Source organism: Neolamprologus multifasciatus, chromosome 11, assembly GCF_963576455.1.
Source record: "Neolamprologus multifasciatus chromosome 11, fNeoMul1.2, whole genome shotgun sequence".
Classification (NCBI taxonomy): domain Eukaryota; kingdom Metazoa; phylum Chordata; class Actinopteri; order Cichliformes; family Cichlidae; genus Neolamprologus; species Neolamprologus multifasciatus.
Window position 1 is genome coordinate 16332682 of NC_140449.1, and position 20213 is coordinate 16352894.

The 20213-nt window shown below is 41.2% G+C and overlaps 1 protein-coding gene and 1 long non-coding RNA gene across 3 annotated transcripts in view; both read left to right on the forward strand.

Moving 5' to 3' along the window:
- Nucleotides 1–20213, forward strand: part of LOC146508028 (oxidation resistance protein 1-like) — a 102088-nt gene that overhangs the window by 78596 nt on the left and 3279 nt on the right. For both annotated transcript variants that reach the window (XM_085178528.1, XM_085178529.1), the window contains one exon: nt 6468–6550. In XM_085178528.1, coding sequence (XP_085034654.1) covers nt 6468–6550 — 83 coding nt within the window. The remainder of the gene's footprint in view (nt 1–6467; nt 6551–20213) is intronic.
- Nucleotides 6557–15679, forward strand: LOC146508029 (uncharacterized). Its single transcript, XR_014877013.1, has 2 exons — nt 6557–6899; nt 6930–15679. It is a non-coding gene; the product is annotated as an uncharacterized LOC146508029 (long non-coding RNA).

Consider the following 20213-nt stretch of genomic DNA (forward strand, 5'->3'; position numbering starts at 1 on the left):
TTGTTTATTTTCCACATAAACCTTTCACAATAAAGCTCAAGATCCTGTTGAGATTTTTCAAAATAAACCAGACCAGTCAAAACAAATCGACGACCTTATTTCTAAACGAGGATCTACCTCTGTAGCATGGATATGGTTTGGTTATGAAAAGGCTGACACGGACCAGAAAACTGTACTGTGCAAATTATGCAGGGAACCGGTCCCCACCTCAGACTTAAACACAGCAAACCTCTTCTACCACCTACACAAGAGTCACGTGAAAGAGTGTGAAGAGAGTTTACAGATGAGAAGCAAAAAAAGGGCCGTCAGATGCTAAATATAAACCTTAGACTCAAATGTTAGAACAGGCTTCTCCCAGCAGCACGCCGTGTAATAAATACTGGCAAAAAAATGGCGGCCATTACAACTTATGTCTAAAAATGTATAGCTTCATGCATCAGTCAAAATGCTCGACTTCAGCCCAGCTAAAAACACTTAACGCAAGTTGAGTTGCCCAAGATTCACAGAATTTACAGAAAATGTAAAGTTTTAGTGATATATATTGTTGTCTGGATGATAAATGTCTTATATCGGGATATGAGATATTGGTCATATTGCACAGCCTTAGCTGTAGCATTAGCCAATGCCACACACTGTAGTATTTATAGCTGTCTTATTAGATGACCATTTTGAAATACATAAAACTAAACAAATACATGAGTGATAGTACAAAACACAAATGCAATAAAGCCACACAGTTATCTTTAATGCTGGTTACTAACATTAAACAACATTAAACAAGTCTTGATGACTGCCTTGATGGTGCAGTGTGTTACAAGCCAGTGTAAGCTAGTGTTTCCATGCTTCCTCCGTCACAAACTTTGTAATGAAAGTCTACACCTTTGTTAATCGGTCCTGTGCAGCACCTGTGTAGTGTGGTTGTATCGCAGAGCTCTGTCCTCCCTTACTGATTAGGAGGTTGTCTAAAAATAACATCTGGGGAGAGCAGTATATAGCCAGCAGGCAGGGAAAACAAGGGAGCAAGGGGAAATTAGCTGCTTGTGTATTCTACAGACCATGAGGGAATGTTAGTCAGAGAATTGTTGACTCTCCTATTCCCTGCCTGCTTCAGTTTGTCATGGCTCTGTACTAAAATGAAGGGGACCATATATTTAGCTGCCGTGATTCATGCTCAGCAGATTGCGCGGGTGCAGAGCGCCGTTTGTTTTTAGAGTCAAATACAGTAGCATTTGCATTTAGCTCGTCTCCAGAATCATTCAGATTGCCTTGCCAATGCATGGCTGCATTCGGGTTTGTTAAGCGCACAAGATTCTCAGCGATGTACTTCACAGGGAAACCTTTCATTCTTTCCCTTTTTTCTCCCTTGGTTATAACTCAGTCACCAAGATGACACATTCATGACCATTATAAAAACATATCTGTGTGTTTCACTACCTCTTACAAGGATGTCCTTGTAAGAGATATTAAGTGCTCAGCTGTGTATGTGTTGTGGACTAAAACCTTTGCAGTCTTTTAATATTATTTTTAATTGACTGCAATTAAGAAGAGACATGTAACTTCAAAAGATATAGGTTAAAATGTTCATCTATTTTCTTAATCTCTTATCCAATTACACTGTAATCCTATTTATCTCAAATACCTAAAGGAAGGTACACTACAATAACAACAAGTAAGGTTTTTAGAGGAAATAATTACAGTATAATCACTTCTTTAAATGTAAGTAATACATACATAATTTTAAGTAGTGTGCAATTTACTGGTAATTTTACAGAAAACTAACAATATTTTCCCTGTATTATTGTAAATATGCTGCACTTTTCAGGGAGCAGGCTGTATTATGGAGTGGATTAATCCTACCTTTTTACATCTTTATTTAATATTCATCACGTTGATGTGCATGATGGATTACTTAATAATCCTTATGCTTTACCAAAAAATAAAACATGTAAATCCTTCTCCCTTACCAACTTGCAAGAAAAAAATAAATACCATGAAAATTTGCAGGCCTATAATCTTACAATGATTGGGCCAAGCTGAGCTAAATTATTTTTTCTTTATCAATTACTGTTTAAACACAATTTTAAAAAGCAGTGTGCAGAAAAGAGTGTCTCCTTCCCTGCAAAATACCTAGACGTTAGGCAAGGTTAAGCCACCTCCTACACCCACACCCTGAAAAGTACAGTGTGCTTACGACGTAAGATAGGGAAACGTTGTTTGTTTTTGCGTATACTGCAGTAAGATTTGTGTCTCATTTCCCTGTAAAATACGAGTTACTTACAATTTCATTGTTTCTTCTTTTCTTTAAAATACAATGCAGTAGTTAAAATTACTTACATATTACTTTAATTATTTACAGATGCCTAAATTAATTAATAATATGGTTATTTCTTTATTTCCTGTAAAAGCCTGACTTGGTTACGCTTTTATTGTAGTGTACCATTTCATTAGTGAATTGTAATGACTTTATTAGTTGATGTTTCTTCTTAGTGATACTTGCTTTGCTGCGCCTTGCAGTGTTGTGTAGCCACGAGGCAGCGTCCACGATGTGGTCGCTTTTTTGTTTTTCTTGGGCTGAGTTGCTCAGAAAGGCGTAAGCTCTTGTGACCGTTTCCATTAGTGAGAGACGGCCTTTGTTTTTCCCGACACATGGCAGCTCCTTTCAGTGTCTGAACCGGTCTCGCAGCCTCTCTTGCACAGCTGACCCAGTGTTATTATAATTCAGCCAATTAATGAGCCAAGTAAAATGTTCCTTATGGGGAAACGACAGCAGTAAAGAAAGCTGACATTGTGGTAACAGTTGTTTTACTTGGTTGAACCACAAATTGGATAAAAGGTGACCTCGGTTTACATCCCCTCGAATGTTTTCTCAAACCGTGTCCGTGTTTGATCTATAATTGCGGCAATCGTTTCTTCACACCGTTCCATTATGGCCTCATGCACCCAGTGCTCCTACTTGTGCACATTATCCCACTATTCCAGTACATGTTGGGCAGTGCTTTACAGTTTTTGGTATTGACAGCAGAAACTTTATTTATTTATTTCTTTTTATTGAAGAGCAACATTCCAACACATCTCGAGATTCTGTTGGATCACATGGCATAAACTATGCTGTGATTTGTAGACTTGAGGAGATTCCTTGTATTGAAGCAGCGCTTATACTGAAACAGCAGATGCTGCCGGTTTCCTGCGGAGTGGAATGAAACCAGAGCCTTTGTTATTGAAGCTGCCCTGGCGCTGTGCTCTGCTGCGTGTCTGGAGTGTGAATAAAATGCCCATTTCTTGTGCCATGATCCAGGGTGAAGTTTAATTTTAGAGCAATCACCGGCTCCCCATGTGCGAACACCCCTGCAGCTGCTAATGTATGGCTGCTTTTTTCTTTCACCGCGTGTCTGTTTTGGTCCTCATTGCTAGTTCATGTTCTCCCACTCCTGGCATTTTCCAAAATTTGGAAGTCTGAGGCATCGTCACTGCTTTCTTGTGTTGTTAGCCCACTCAGCTTGGACCAGCTAACAAAGCAGATCAACACCTCTGCTGTCTACTTACTGAGTCGCATATTGGGTTTCAGTCTGCCATGCTGCCATGACCAGCAATTAAACAGCGACACAGTGGAGTATTCATTCATAACAGGGAGAGGTTGAAATCACAGTTATGACAGGTCGCTTCTAAAAAGCACCACAAACCCCATCATCCACAATCAGCAGCTCCAGATTGTGTTTTCCTACTGAAAGCAATCATCCGTCAAAGGTTTTCATTTAGATGGAAGATAATTGATTTGGCGCACGTTCGCAGTTTGGCAGGTCAGTATGTTTTTGATCAAAACAACTTGCTTTCCAAGAATTTCAAAGTGCTACACAGGTTGTCATGTGTTGCAATTTTGCAGGACAGAGTTGATTAAATCAAACCTCATAGTGTTTCAGAGAGAGTGGCTTTTATATTGAATGAATTGGTTTCATTGCAGATATCTTGGATGGACCTGTCTGAAAATTCCTCTAGTAATTTAAGTGTGATGTGTGAGCCAGCAGAGACATAGTCTACCACAGTGATTCCCAGCTTGAAGTCCTTTTAACTAATGAACTTATAATGAGGGGTGACATGATGGTCACTAGGGTAGGAATTGATAAAATGCTAAATTGTTCTATGCTTTTTGGGTGGTTTCCTTAGGAAAGGCTATATAGGCTTCAGGCCTTTAAATTCATTTATTGAATTTCATAAGAGCTGCTTATGGTCTTTAGTGATTCAACAGACCATTGGACCACTGACCCAAACCCAACATGAATGAATTTATTTGTCACAAGAAACATAAGTTACAGCAGCACGATGATCCATTCATTAGCAAGCTAATAATGAAAATACTGTGGAGCCGCCAGTGCTACACTTCGCCCTCCTAGTATGGTATTAATTCAAAGGTTCTAGGTTACCTAATTTGACCTTGACTTTGAGATCAAGGTCACTGACAACTAATCCAAGATTTTTAGTGTCATATTATGAATTATGAATCCTAGATGGCTTCTTTTTTGAGTTATCACATTCACAATCATGTCCACACTGTCCGCCCACACAGCAGGGTGATAACAATACCCCATCAGTCTTTCATTGCTGAGGGGTAATAATAATAGTGGTGTATAAGGACAAATGTAAATTTACAGCAGGTAATTCCACAGATATTGGTCTGAAAATGAAAACCAGTATTTTATTTTCCTACTTCGACAATAAAATACTCATGATGGTGCCGCAAAATTAATGTAACATTACCAGCAATCAGTGCACTTAGTGATAATAAAAAAAAGTTTGCAGAGCTTGTTTTAGAACAGTACTATTCTCTTCTTTATTATGCAAAGAATTCAGTGATAGTTCTCTCTACGCCTTGTATAGATTGCAGACAGGAACTGCTTATAGCTTATAGTTTCAATAGTAGACCTGCTATGATGTGCGGTTTGGAGACGGTTGTATGGAAAGACAGAGGGTGGGATGGACAGGATTAGAAGTGAGTATATATGAGGGATGGCTTTGGTTAGGCAACGTTAGCTGCCTGTCTGACATCTCTGATTATGACTGTATTGTATATTTTTTCAGAAACGTAAGCCACATCATCGTTGCTGTACACCTGAAGCAGCTCTGTTTCCCCCCTCCCCTCTCACTCACTGCCAGGCACTCCTAAGCCCCAGAAATAGCAACACTGGTGTATGACTCATGTTTTGAGCTATCTCAGATGCCTGATGATAAGGGAACGAATAACGATGCTGATTAGCCATGTGCGGCATCTACAAAACAAAGATTTACGAGAGAGGTGTCTGAGGGTATCGGGTCAACATATGTGCATCATAAATATTTTATATAAATCCAATAGCCTCCTCCAATTATCTCTTCTTTTGTCCCACACCCTACCCCTGAATAAATAAATGCTTGTATAGTATTCCTGAAGCTCAGTGGCCGACTTGCTCAAGTCAAAGAGCAAGGTTGGCCTCTTTTCAACATCATCTTCATTCCCAAGAGCATCCTTCTTTCATCTCCATCCTATCTTTTGTCTTTCATCTACTGATTTTCAGTATTCCATCCACCCTTCTTGCCTTTATCCTTCTGTCTTATCCCATCCCCACCCCGACCCTTCTCCAACTGTCTAACTCCACCTTCTCCTGTCCCTATTAACCCTTTGTCCCTTTATCTTCTGCACCACCCTAGCCTACCCATCTTTTCCCATATCATGCATTTTTCATGTTCTCTGACTAAAACCTCAGTAGCCGCAATTGCCCTCCTGTTATCCTCTGCCATCCACCATAAATTTGCTCTGCCTTCTACTTCCTTTACATACCTGCCAGGTCCTTCCAGGAAGAGTAGAGACGTTGTAAATGTCATTTTTAACCCCCACCCCCCAAACACTACACTTCTTCCTCTTTAGCTGTCACTGTTCCATGGAACATCCTTCCATTACCCAACCAACATGTAGCATCGAGCCCTTCCTTCCCCTCCATCCACACTCCAGTTCAGCCCCCCTTTTCCTTTTTTTTCCTTCTGTCTCCAGCTTAGCACGCCCCGCTTCCCATCTGAATCCACCTCCTTCTCCTCTTCTTGGGCTCGCAATCAGATCAGCGGTGCCCTGATGGAGGTCAGTCTGGTCTCCGTCTGCTGTGAGAGGCAACGGGGGGAGTTTTCAGCCCCTGCCATTGCGCTGCACGGCGGGCCAGGAGGAGAAGGGAGCGAGAAAGGGAGGGGAGGCAGATGAAGGAGAGGACAGTGCGATAGAGAGAGAGAAAGAGAGGAAAAGCAGGAGGGTAGCAGCAGAGCGAGAACAGGAGAGATAGAGAGAGCGAAAGTGGTCCGGGCGCTCACAGCTCACATTGCTGGCTGGCTGGCTCGCTCACTGTTGACGAATGAGCTGTCTACCCACGGGGCTGGGAAACGGCAGCTTGTGACAAGCTGGGGAGAGAGGAACATGAATGTAATGCGCACCTTGCCTCGTTTGCTTTCAGATACTGGCCAGAAGAAGACTCCAGAAAAGAAGGATGGGAGGCGCATGTCGTTCCAGAGACCCAAAGGGACCATCGAATATTCTGTGAGTAACACACAAGCAACTCTCCGCTCCTCCTGTATTAATGCCGTTGTGTGTTTTTGATGCCTTTCTGCTCTGCTCCTTTGCTGCTGCTGCTGCTGGTGCTGCTTCAGTGTGTGTCTCCTGCTGGTGGATTATGTAGCTCTGACTATCTCCAACAATATTCAAGCTATAGTGGTTGTGCTTGTGTATGGTGAAGGCACAGTGTCCGACCATGCTTCGTAGCTCATTAGTGAGGGCGATAAGCATTTTGTGTATTTTGCCAGCCTAGCACGTGTATCTCATATTCAAACTGTTTACATAAAGAGGGCAGTGTGTGTGTGTGTGTGTGTGTGTGTGTGTGTGTGTGTGTGTGTGTGTGTGTGTGTGTGTGTGTGTGTAGTATACATAGTGTGTGTAAACAGACGAGTGGGGTTACTGATAGAAATCTTATGGAAACAATATATTCTCTGTTAAAGACTCCCTATACAGTCTCAGCTCCATTTTGCACGTAGATGTATAGAAAGCAGAGCTCTGTTCTTTCCTCCAGCTGAACTGGACAGGCAGGCAGGAGCGCTGGCAGGATGTGCATTTGTTTTTCCACTTGTTCTGTCCGCCGCGAATCGGCGAGCATTCCACCACAGTGCTCGCTGTGCTCACGAATGACCTTCCGACTGCCTTGTCATTTCTATTGATTTAGCTGTTGTGTAGGAGAAAGGAGGGGGTAGGGGGGTTGGTGAGGTAATACGGGGAGAGGGAGAGAGGACTCTGGTTCCCTGGCATGAACTGAAAATGGAACTGTGTATGCTTTGCCTTGTTGTGTTCTTCAAATGACCCTCAAATCCAGCTGCAGTCAGACTGCCTTTCCTCGCCTTTTTCTCTGTGGAAGTGGGATTGCTGTGGATCCGTCTGCCTCTCTGCTGAGGACTGAGGAGGAGATGAAGAGAGGAAGGAAAGGGAAAAGGGAGCTAGGGAGGGACTCCTTACTGTCATTCCTCTACCCTAACCCCACTGTTATTGTTCCCATCAGTGCTGTAGGCTCCAGTGTGATTTCCCAGCACCAACACCGCCTCCACCTCTACCGGCTGGCCTAACCTGTCAGTCATCTGAGACCTGCTGATTGACAAGGGCCTTGTTTACCTCACCGGGGCTTGAACAGGCTTAACGGTTACGACAGGATATTTGTCAGAGCTAGGGCACTGTGTCATGGCCCCTTCATATAAACAGAGGGGCAACAAAGAGTCAGCAAGATGGACAGAAATGCTGACATTCAAGAAAAACAGGGAGATATTTGAAGGATTTATATCTTAATCAAATGCTGCCCACCCACTAAATTATTGCTAAAGTGATGGATGCAGTGAGCAGTCTTCCTCTATCACTGGGTCCTGTAGTTTCATAGCGAGCGGTAACCTACAGTGTTCTTGAGGACCAAATCTCGCCGACGCTGTGAGAGACACATGATTTCCAGTCCCAGTGATTGAGAAGCGGCTTTATCTTAAACCTATCTCCCATACTGAGGATGGGAGGAACGGCAATGTTTCCGTATTTCGCTGTCCATCAGATAAGTTTATAATCTATTGCACGGCACTGACAGGAAAAAGGAGTTTCCGTTTGTGCCACTTTATCAATATAGTTGCCCTCCCTCTTCCTCCTTCCTTCTTCTCCTTCTTCCTTCCTTTACGTCTCACACAGGCTTCTTTCTGCCCCCCTCTTTTTTTCTTTTTTTTTAGTTTTGAGAAATCACCTGTGCAGCTCCCATCTGCCTAGACACTGATAACACCAATTCATTCAGCCAAGTTCAGCTATTGGCTGACCTGCATCCAATTAAAAAAGTGTTTGAAGTCTCTGGAAACAACAGAGATGGATGAGGAGACAGAAAGATACAGACAGAGAGAGACAAAGAGTAGCACACAAGTGAGTCGCTATCGACAGGGTGGGGACTGTCTTTCCACAGACTGCCCGTGAGGACGGTCACTCAAAGTCAAATGAAACGAAGAACAGAAAAAGTGCTGGCCACAAGTGTTTTTCTCCAGACACACTAGCTTTATCACACCATGGAGATGGATGCTCCAGTTGGATTGCTATTTTGGATCTTGCCTGAGTTTCTCATAGACCCATTAGGTGTCCTGACTAGCTCCTGGCCCCTTTCATTGCATACTCGGGTTTTACATTTGCTCCCTTAACCATCATTTCTGTTTGATATGATAGCTTTGTAAAGTAAACTCTCGTTTATTCTGGGACCTAGAGGCATATGTAAAAAAAATTTGCACAATGCTTAGCCTCAGTTTATGCCTCTCGTGTTTTACTTACTATTAAGTAAAACATATATATACTATTGTATCATACTGTGCTCGCAGTAGGTTTGAAACTGAATATAATAATGTCTTTATTAATATATTGAAAGTAAAATGAAACTAAAATTAAAAACAGGTTGTGGTTTATGACCACAGTAATTTTCATGCACCACATCAGATTGTTTGATGTTTACATGGTTACAAGTTGGGGTCCACCCCTTTGGACCACTTCTAACAACTACCGACCTCACCATGATATACTTCCTTTGGTAAAGTTGATTTGTTTATGTGCTGTTTAATTATTGTACAATAATGGGTGGGTTTTCTAATAAATTGTTGGATTTTTGAGATCCGGTCACCAATCTGTACAGCAAACATTAGCCAACTGATAGCAGTCTTCCTTTACCACCACAACCAGCTGGAATACAGGTCCTGATACACACCTGTATGCTTTTTCCACATCTGACACATACAGTTTGGATATGGGAGGATATCGCTGTAGAAAAAATTACCTTTTCTTCAACAGAATCAAAAGGGGATATACATTGTTTATTTGTTTCTGACACGTGATCAGTTTACTATATGCAAAAACGTAAACAGTTGGACTTTGTGTTTAGAAGCAGCATTTTAAGCTGCTTAGCTCCATTTATACCTGATTTTGATTTTGGACATAAGCATCAAGAGGAAGTGAACAGATTCTGACAGCTTTAGCAATCAGCTAATTAGGCAGTGGTGCAAAAAAAAAAAATCTGCATACAAATTCATATCTGTTAAAACTGGTTGCTTAACTTGAACGTTGGTAAGGACGTGACAAGCATAACCTGGGCTCCACCTACAGTAACTATTGTCAGCTCCAGTAGATGGAACCAGGAAGCAGGAAACTGGTCTGCAAACTAAGGCAAATATACTGTATAAAACTCCCTTCCAGTTGTCTTCCTTAGACCTCTTCCAATATGTCAGGATATAACGGATTAATTTAGTCAAATCGTAACTAGTGTCCCAAACAGGAAGGCTTGCGTGTACAACAGGAATTGGAATCATTTTTTCATGTTGAGTCATGTTTAGGTCATTTTTTTGGCCTGAACATCCCTCTCCCTCTTTCAGTCTATTGAAGTGCTCTCAGCTGAACTGGCATAGCAGAGCTTTCATTATATTTTGTATAGTGACACTAGAGAGTGGTGAGGGGAAGGACTGTCTGGATACCAGATTTGTGGGGGGAAAAGGAAGTTGTCAGAATTGGTTATCTAGTTATTCTGGCAACAACACGAGCAGTCAGATAGATTTGAAACTGTTTCGGATCTAGATGATTAAAGAAAACAAACAATAAAACAAACTGAGATCTATTCAGGTATTAACCGTGGATTTACTTTTACAACATGATTTGCTGGGTAGTGCATTGAATCTTTAGGGCCTTGTGAATGGCATAGTCAGTTGGTGATTTGATGAGTCTGTTATTCAATTAATTTGGTCCCAATAAATGGATTGCAATTAGTTTATTTACAGTATGTCAGAATGGGCAGAGAATGAAGCCAAATTTTTGTGCATGGTGCCCGGAAGAGCAATATCAGTAATTTTAGTGTTGTCAAAATGATTGCTCAGCACGCTGACAACAATTGTGGTTTCCTGTGAAATATCTCAACTGTTGGATGGTCATTATACACCTAATTGTCCCTCAGGATGAGTTATAATAACATTGGCATTCTGTCATGTAGACCAGACTCGTGGTCTTAACTCTGGGAATGTTTTTAATTTGGCAGAAGAGAGCAAGCTCTTGGATGTAAAGTGTCGTTTAAACACAGGCAGCCATAAATGACTTTCCTTAGTAAAATGCTGTCTAAAAATACCTACAGAAAATCTTGTGTTTTACATACTTTGTAAGTCCTATATTCTGCTTAGAATAATCATAGTGTGATGCAGGCATGGCATGACTCAGATGTGAGGAAGGTGTAGGCTTGTAATGATGGAGACCGTGGTCACTCCGTATCAGCAGTCTGCAGGTTTAATGGGTCTCTGCTGGGCTCAGAGGAAGCACTGTGGGCATTGGAGAACTTCAGGGACATTAGATGAGTCATACACAGAGTCTCAGGTGTGTGTTTGTGCCATGCATGCCCACACAGAGACTTGCACACACACACACATTAGTGGTAATCTTAACTTCACAACCTCCTGACAATTAGTCACTTTGATTTCATTATTCACTGCTGGGTGAGAGAGGGGGAGCCCACTGTTTGAGCTCGTTCAACAACTTCCTGTCTGAGAGCAGCAGTCAATAGATGATGGAGAAATGATGAAACTGAAGGGGCATGTGGACGGGGGCTTTAAAGGGATGGAGGAGGGGATAGTGGGGAATAGATGTGGAGTAGATGGGGACCCATGGATAAGTAGTTGGATGGATAAAAGGGGGAGATTGATTCATGGCCTAGATCAAAGCATTGTTATTGAATGTGCTCAACCTACATGTTGGACTCTCTGATTTTTGATTAAAGTGAAATTGGACTCATTTCCAGCTCTGTATTTTTATTGTTGGACTCCACTACAGTACCAGTTCCTTATTTTTCATATGCTGGGTCTTATTGCAACTCTTGACTTAGAGTGAGGGTGGCCTTAGAGAACTTGAAGTCCACCCTCCCGCTAAACCAAATTTCTTTGCATTGGCTGACCCTCGCAAACAGAAGGTTTGAATAGCAGGTGGGCGGGGCTTCTGTTCACACAGCCAGAATTGTGTGCCTGAGATAACCATGTTGCCTCTCTTTAACATCTTACAGATTCAAGAGTATAAAACTGAAAAGTATCTGAATATTTGACAAGAGCATCCAACCTTATAGCATTAAATGGTAAACGGACTGGTGCTTATAAAGCACTGTCAACTTCACATCCTCCAACTAAATGTACTGGGCACTTGAAATGCTTTTATACTTAGAGCCACAATCACCCACTTTTTACCTTTCATGTACACATTCACAGATGCAATTTAGGGTTCAGTATCTTACCCGAGGTTGACGTACAGAATGAGGGAGCTAGGGATAAAACAAGTGACCTCCTGGGCGTAGTGCTTCAGTAAACGTATGACAGGAAAATAAGGAAAAGCATTATTGGTCCACTTTCAGTAAATGGGAAAGGTAGGGAGATTCGACACAGAACAAGAGTGTGTCATTGTTAAAATTACTCTTTTTATATAGAGTTGCAGTCCACTGCCTGCCTGCAACCAGCTCTTCCCATAAAACCAGTGGCTGGGTCACTACTTTCAGCAGGGTTGGCATTATTTTTATTTTTTTTAATTTTATGAGCTGTGAGGACATTTATGGTGGTCAAACTATAGGAGCCAGAGCCACAGGTCACCAGATGAAGCTCACACTGTACATGTCCTCATATAATCAGTCTTAAGAAAAGCTCAGCAGTGAGCGTTGTTGCCTCACAGCAAGAGGGTCCTGAGTTTGAACACAGTTTGCTTTTTCTCCTTGTATCTCCCAGTTTTCTCTGGGAGCTCTTGTAGCTCCTGCCACCAGAAAAACAGCCTTTGTTTTTACTTCCTGGTTAAATAAATGTTAAATTAAAGAAAAGTTGCACTTCAGTTATGACTGGTTATTTAAGAGGTTTTTTATTTGACTTATTTTATATTTAAGAGCACTTCTTCTTATGAGTGCCTTATTGATCAGTTGAACACCACAGATTTTTTCATTTTTGAATAAAAACAGAAATGAATAAGATATGAATATTTCTTTTATTTCTTCATGGGAGCTTTTACTTCTTCACAAGAATCACTGCTCCTTCTATAGGTCAGATTTTCGTGAAAGTTGCGCATAACGGTCACCTGATGGTCCTTCAGCTAAATTGCTCTCAAGGTCACATTTGTTCTACTATCGACAGCCTGAGAGTTATGATAGATTGTAACAAACTGTGTCACTGTTTTGTTTTCTGCTGTACTGAAAGCTGAAATGTAACCATAAGTAAAAAAAAATGTGGCACACACAAAACCAACTTCTGTCTGTTACATGTTTAAGTCTATGTGACCTTCATAAGTATTTGTATTTGTTTCAGGCCTACAGACATTCAAAACCTGTAATTTCACATTGATGAGTTAAACATGTTTTTTTATATTTTTGGATTTTTTTGTGTAATTAAAACACAGATATAAGATACCTCTAGGTTAATCAAAGTGTTTAGGTTGTTTTGTCCATAAAGAGCTCTCACAGCTTTACTGTCCCTACCACAGAAGAATTACTGATGGGCCCATTTGACCTCCTTTTAGACAATCCTGACTCAAGCACTCCCTCCACTTTGGTTGTTCTGTGTCATGGTGAGCGTCTCTCTGCTTGGCTGCCTCATGTGTGTCATATGTGTTGGTGAGTCAGTGAAAAGACCATCAAAGCCTGAAGCAGCGGGAAGAATCAACGAGACGGCAAACCTACTGTGGGTCACCCCAAAACGAACAGAATAATGTCACTTTCTCACATGTGACTTACTGTGGCTCCTTATTAAGGTCTGCAAACAATCAGCACACAGTACACATACCATTAGGGTAGTAACGACAAAGTCACCATGGCAACTGTCATGCTAAAGCTGAGCTTCATTCTTCATTATAAAATGAGGAGCAGCTCCTCCGATGTTGTATTGTGGGTGATTCAACCGTACGCCGGAGTTTTATTTTCAGTTTGATGGCGTCGCGGTCGATTCTTTTTTACCCTTGTTCTGCCACTTTAATTTCTTCTGTTCATTCAAAATTTAAAGAGCACAAACACACATCCTGCATACAAGTGTGCATCAACCAGCACCTGTGTATGCCTATAATTAAACAGCTTGTGCTTATAGCGCTGTGATTACATCTTATTTCCCTTGTTGACCTTTAGCAGTAGCACTTGTAGATTTGTTCTCATGTGCCGTACTTAACATTACATGCCAGCAGACTCCTTAACGGAGCCATTTGTCTTAGTCCAGCCGAGTAACTGCGCTTGTTGAATCGTTCTGTCCCGTTCGACGAGGTGACCATTCACTGATGTCACTTTCAAGATGGCTTTTGTGACCTTCCTCTACCCTTCTCCTCAAGGAGAGACTGTCACCGTAACAGTAGGAAGCTTAATTATTCATCTGCAGTTTGAGATGAATAATGGGTAATATTGATCCAGAGGATAAGAAGATGGGATCCACCTTTCTTAAGTGGCCATGAACCTGATGGCATTTGCTCTCTCTTTCTGTTTTCCTCCCTCTCTCATCCTGCTGTCAATGTGTCAGTAACAGGTCTATATCAGTGGGTCACATTTGACTGTCCTCTGTCGTATTCCACTTAATTGAGTTACAGATGGCTTCTCTTACAGTACGATCGATGGCTGAAGTCTCTGAGGCGAGGAGCTGTATGCATTTCATTTTACTGATGTATGATGCTAACTGTGCTGCTAATATTACTGGCTTCCAGGAATAAAGTGATTAATTAGGTGTAAAAGGCAAACTTGAATCATACTATTATAACATCACACTCAGCGCCAAGACCGTCCCACCATCTGGCTTTGTCGATGTTTACGTCAACATCAGATATTTATAATCGTATTGATTGGCAGCAATGTGATACAAGAGCCAATAGCTGTCATAGGTTTGGACAGGCTTTAAAATATCTATTTGTGGAGAAACAAACAGAGGTTTCTTCACTCTAAGCCAAAGATTTGACCGTATGCTGCAGAATTGTAAAGAAAAGCTTTGAAAAAAGGGAGCTTTATGAAGCTGTAGATGTCCTATAGGTTGGCTTTGTGCTGGGCAACAGGAACTATAAAGCTAAAAATAAACATTTCATGGAATAGACGGCAAATAGCACCAAGGGAGAATCAATGCTCTCCGCTTTGACTCTGCAGGAGCCCTGCTGATTATTAACTGTTCACCTTCCAAACTAAAACACAGAGAAGCTCTACTGATGTTGGCCAAATACCAAGGACACACCACACATGATGGAAGCACTAAATGGAGGGTTGTAAATATTTCTAGGATGATTGATGATCAGTTATAACATATCAGTAGTCATTTCTAATATCTGGGGCATACTGAAGTGACCGGATTATCCTTCTTTTTATGGCCACGTTATAAATACACGACCAGTGCATGTCTGTGGATGTCACTGTCTTGTCACAGAGACTTTTCCGCCTTCTTGATCCAGATCTCCTGTCCTCCTTGAGACAGCATATTCATCAAACTGATGTTCTGCTGTTGTTTGAATGAACAGTAAGACTCTCTGTACAGAGGCAATGAGATGACAAATCATGCGGATCCTCACTGGTGTCATAAGGAGTCCAAGAGCAGTTCCAGCTTTAATCCCAGAGCTGTGTGGAGGACTTTTAAGATGGGAGACCTACCTGTCACCACAGCCTCTCTTTGTCTTCCTTGTGGTTCCCCTTCAGTGAGTTCCCTTCTGTACTGAGAAGAGAAAAGCAAGGAGTTGCTTCATAGTGCTTACATTGAGGTTGCTTTACTAAAACTACCAACAAATGTTGGCTATGACAACACCTGCCTCTGGTGGTGTAACGGCAGATGCAGTTTAACTAAGGTTCCCAAAGTTCTGAGGGCAGCGAAATAACTTCTTTGTCATTTTAACAAGCAGCAGTGCTGCAGCAGTAGTAAGATATGTGTGGTTCGCATTAATTAGAGATAACTAATCTGAAGTTTAGGAATGAGCTCAAACCCCTAACAGTCTTCTCCAGTCCAGATTTGTAAATGCCTATTTGCTCCACAGATCCACTTCTTCTAGTTTCTGCACCACACCCTCCTTCCCCTTATTTTCTCTCTAACTCAGTCTGGCCAAGCTTGTTGATTCATCGATTTGCATTTGTGGTTGTTGCTAGTGAACAGTGACCTTAAGGATAACCTCCATAAACAAATGTTGCATGAATATATAAAATGTATGGGCAAGGGTATAGTATATAAGTATAAATAACACTTATATACTATAATAACTATAAATGAATTTGAAGGGTCGGTATTTTTGGTATTGAAAGGTTTCTATTTCTGGTAAAATTGGGCAATAGGATGTGAACAACAATCGTGTTTGAACTGCCTTTGTTTGTATGTAGGTAAGCAGTCCAAAAGAGGGTTGGATGCTAACTACTGCATCACTGTGCCACGCAGTGCACAGGACAACTTAATACGCTTTTTTACCCCATTTGACCGGTGGGTAGAAATGGAATTGTTAACCTGGATATCGACTGGCTCTGCTGGTAGCTAGCTGCTAGTAAATAATCTGTTACCCCAGAATGTTACCACATCCATCCTGTTCATAATACTGCAAATATGCAAGTATTTCAGTGGTTTCATCAGTGAGCCTCAATCAGTGATAGTGTGATAGTGACATAACATACATTTCTTAAAATGAAGGGGCCAGTTTGTCGTGTTTTTTGATCAGCAGTACAAACCCAACGATAACCACTAATCGTAATCACTGTGCTGTCCAGTCTTGCTAAAACTGAGCATCGAAGTCTTACATCAAATTTAGCATTTTTGCTTAAAAAATGATTGTAAAGTTATCAAGCTGTTACTCAGCGAATCATCAACCATGATCACATTGTTTTTAACCAGAATTTTGTTTTTAAGGCAGTTCTTGAAAGGCCTAGGAAGGTTGTTTACATGCAGTTTGAGACAGTTTCTATAAGTGGTACAGAAAATAGATTAAAACTGTGATCACATAAATGGTCGTGTTTCAGTAATTACCAGCTAAAAGCTGAAATTATACTTCTTTTCTGTGTTTGTAAGCATGAAAATATTCATATTTATTTAATGTTTATCTTCACGTTGTGCCTGCTTATCAGCTAATCACTTTGTCTTTGGTTGGTACCTTGTAGAAGTCCTGCTGTCTGTGAGTTCGATGCTGTTTGTTCCTGTATTTACTGCCTGTTTGCTGTACAGCTTTCGTTTATCTTAATCTCAATTTTGATTGAATTAAATCTGACGTGATGAGCAGGGACTGAAAATCTAAAGGTATCCAATAGCATTTTGAAATATGAAGGATACTTTTCTAATTTGATTTGTTTCTGAGAAAATGAACAAATCAACATTTAATAAAGCTGGATGATTGAATCAGCTCGGCAGACTGCTGTATCATTATGTATCTCCCTTTTTGACCCGTCAAGGGAGATGTTTTTGTGGAACAGGGCAGATCTGGATACACAGTTACATACAAAAATACACTTTTGGATACATATTTCACATGTATAACATATAATTGTCTGCATACTTCCTCACTGAAGCTGGTGAAAGATATTATTGTTTTGAATTTAGAATATTATGTTCAGAGTAGTGTATAAACACATGGAGAGTGAAAAGAGGTGAGCGAGGAAGAAAGACACAATGAAATTATGGGAAGCCAGCAGCCTAGGCCTTTTGCAGCAAAGCCTTGGGAGGGTTCAGGGTCACCTGAGCGAGTGCTAACAATAAGCTTTATAGAAGGCTAAAGGAGGGCTGCCGATACAGGTTTGCATCATCTGTGGTATATTTCCGCTTACAGTGAAACCTGTGACTGTCACCGAGCCAATCCATACTGCACAATGCATTGTGCAGTACTGTTTTGTTGGGTTCCACACATTGGTGATTCAGGAGGACTGCTTCCCAGCAGCGTGACTGACCTGGTTGAGCTGATTAGTTTGTTCCCTTCCAGGTAGGACAATAAAATCCCAAAGTCTGGGTTAGCACTCAGCATACACTCTCTCAACCCAGATTAGTGTAACCCTGGCTAATTCAGGCTCCACTCCAGCTCTCGTAAGGACAGGACAGACAATAACAGCGATTCAGTAGTTAATTTGTCAGTTTCTGAGATTTCTGACAATTTTTGCGCAGGTTTCGTTTTGACGCCTCTCCGGGGTATATTGTTGAGCTTCCAGATATGCTCTCTCACACTCTTTTAATTGCTCAGTAGCGGAGGATGTTCCCACCAGTAAGTGACCAGTATCACAAGGTACATCAGCTCCAAAAGCTAATGAGCTGTGCTATGGACCCCAAACAAGTGACCCAGCAGTGTTACTGTCACTATACGTCTATGATAATTAGCCTTTTGCTAGTCAGCTCTGCAGGATTTCTGCCATCGTTATCTACTTTTCTCAGATGACTTTATTGTCACTTACTCTAATAGGGTCTTTCCGGAGATAGTGGGAGTCCGATATATCAATGGCTTCTTCTTAAGTGGGTGATTCATTGCATCATCAATGAAGTGTCTTTACTGAAACATTTCAATATTTTTAACCAATTAAAAAAATCTGAGTAGTAGTAGTCAAGCATGGTGCTGACACTGATGAAAGTTGATTAGTGTTTGATCGACATGCAGCACAAAGAAAACATGTCCAGGATGTTTCTGGGCTCAAAACAGGACAGGGTAACTGAGAGTGAACATGATTTATGTACATGTCATTAGGTAAAGAATGTGTGTAACCTTAATTAGCAAAAGTCAAAGCATTTTCTGTGTTCTTTGAGCATTTGATAAGCAAAAGTAAAGGTGGGAAAATAAATCCTGATAATAAAAAAAACTTGTTAGGTGTATCCAACTAAAATTCGATGGATACAAACATGTTCTATATGATGTAAAACCCATGATGTCCCAGAGCCTTTTACCCAAGATTGCAGTCTGTTTATTATATTTCATGTTGTCCTGCACACTTAGACAAATTTATTTCCGTCAGCTGAGGAGCTGCACATGAGTGTATCATACTGATGTCCTATTGCAGTGCAGCAGAATATCCACTTTGCAGTATATTGTATCGCTTCATCTTGTGATATTATTATGCAATACAGTGGCACCTATTTGTGAATGTGCTAAAGAGGGCAGTGTTAGTGTTTCATGAAACAGTTTTTTTTAGTGGTTTCTAAGTTTGAGTATTTTCTGCTTGTGACGAGCTTCTTCAGATATAACGTGCAACTGCCTCACTCGCAGTGGTTCCGTGTTACTAATGTTCCAGCTTGTGACTGTCCTCTGTGTGTGTCTCTGCTTGCACATCTGTCTGTCTGTGGAGGAACATCTTCCTGAAAATAGTCTGTCATGTCAGGAATTTGAAGAAGCCTGTCATTCCTCTGTGCTTTTCTAGGAGTGTTTCCATAGATAAGAAGAAGAACAACCGAGTCGGTCCCATGACTGCTGCACTAAAACACACAGTGTCATTATCCTGTCCTAATTATGCACATTTCAGAGTCAGCCTTGCCTATCTGGTTTTTAAGGGTTCTCTCCCCCGAGTTCACTTTTTTCTTCCACATGCTCTTTCTGCCATGGTTGTCATCCTTATTTGGGAGCTAGAAACTCCCACTGGACATGTTAGATGCTTAACTAGTTCTGACTCTTGGTGCACATCTTTCTTGTGTGGATTTTAACTGGTAGAGACATGCAAACGCACCTGTGTCACACTGCAGCTGATGCTGCAGCTGAGCACAGAGTGCCGCCACAGCAGCACAACAACCTGCATGATGTTGAACATCAAATAACATGAAGCACTACAGCTTCTTCTGCTTGTTTTTTTTTCCTGCTTGATATGGTTTAGGATGATTTGTTTAGAAAATAAATAAAAGTTGTTCATATAAAGCAGCTCTTTGAGTCCAGCTCCTCAATTATGAGCACTGGCTGGTAATATTTGATTTACATTCAGTGTGAATATTGTTGAATTTTGAGCTATTGATAACACAAAATATTGTTTTTGGATAACGGCAGAACCATACTTTCTTATATAGCAATTGCACTTTTGACACATTTAGCTACCTTGCATCTGTAACAGCCCGAGTCTGCACAGTGCGCACCTGTGCGTCCGTCTGTGACAGTGTTGATGGGATATTAGTTTTGATATGTAACCAATCAGAGACAATAAAACAGTGAATACAGGCTAAAGTAAATCTTTTTTATTTTGGACCTACTTTTTTTAAAAAAAAAAACAACAACAAAACAAATCTGAGAAAAAATGCAGCCAAATAACATCTTGACTGCTGTTAACTGCCCCGCAAAATAATGTCAGTAATGCTTGTTCTTTCTTGGTGATATTCAGTCGCTGTTGAAAACTAACTCGGGTGCATAATAGCTGATGGCCCGATAGCCTGGAGCCACTAAAAAACAACTATGTTGGGCAAGTTCATTGGCCAGCCACCATCTCATTCAGCTCAGTGAGGGTGTAATGAATCGCAGTAAACTGTCATTAATGTTTTTTTTCCTAGTTCCATCCATCCATTCGCTTCCACTTATCCTTGTCAGGGTCACGGGGGGTGCTGGAGCCTATCCCAGCTGTGTTAGGGCAAGAGGCAGGGTACACTCTAGACAGGTCGCCAGTCTGTCACAGGGCTAACACACAGACAGGAGACAACCAATCGCACTCACATTCACTCCCACATTCACACCTATGAGCAATTTACTGTTTCCAATTAGCCTAACCCCACTGACTGCATGTCTTTGGACTGTG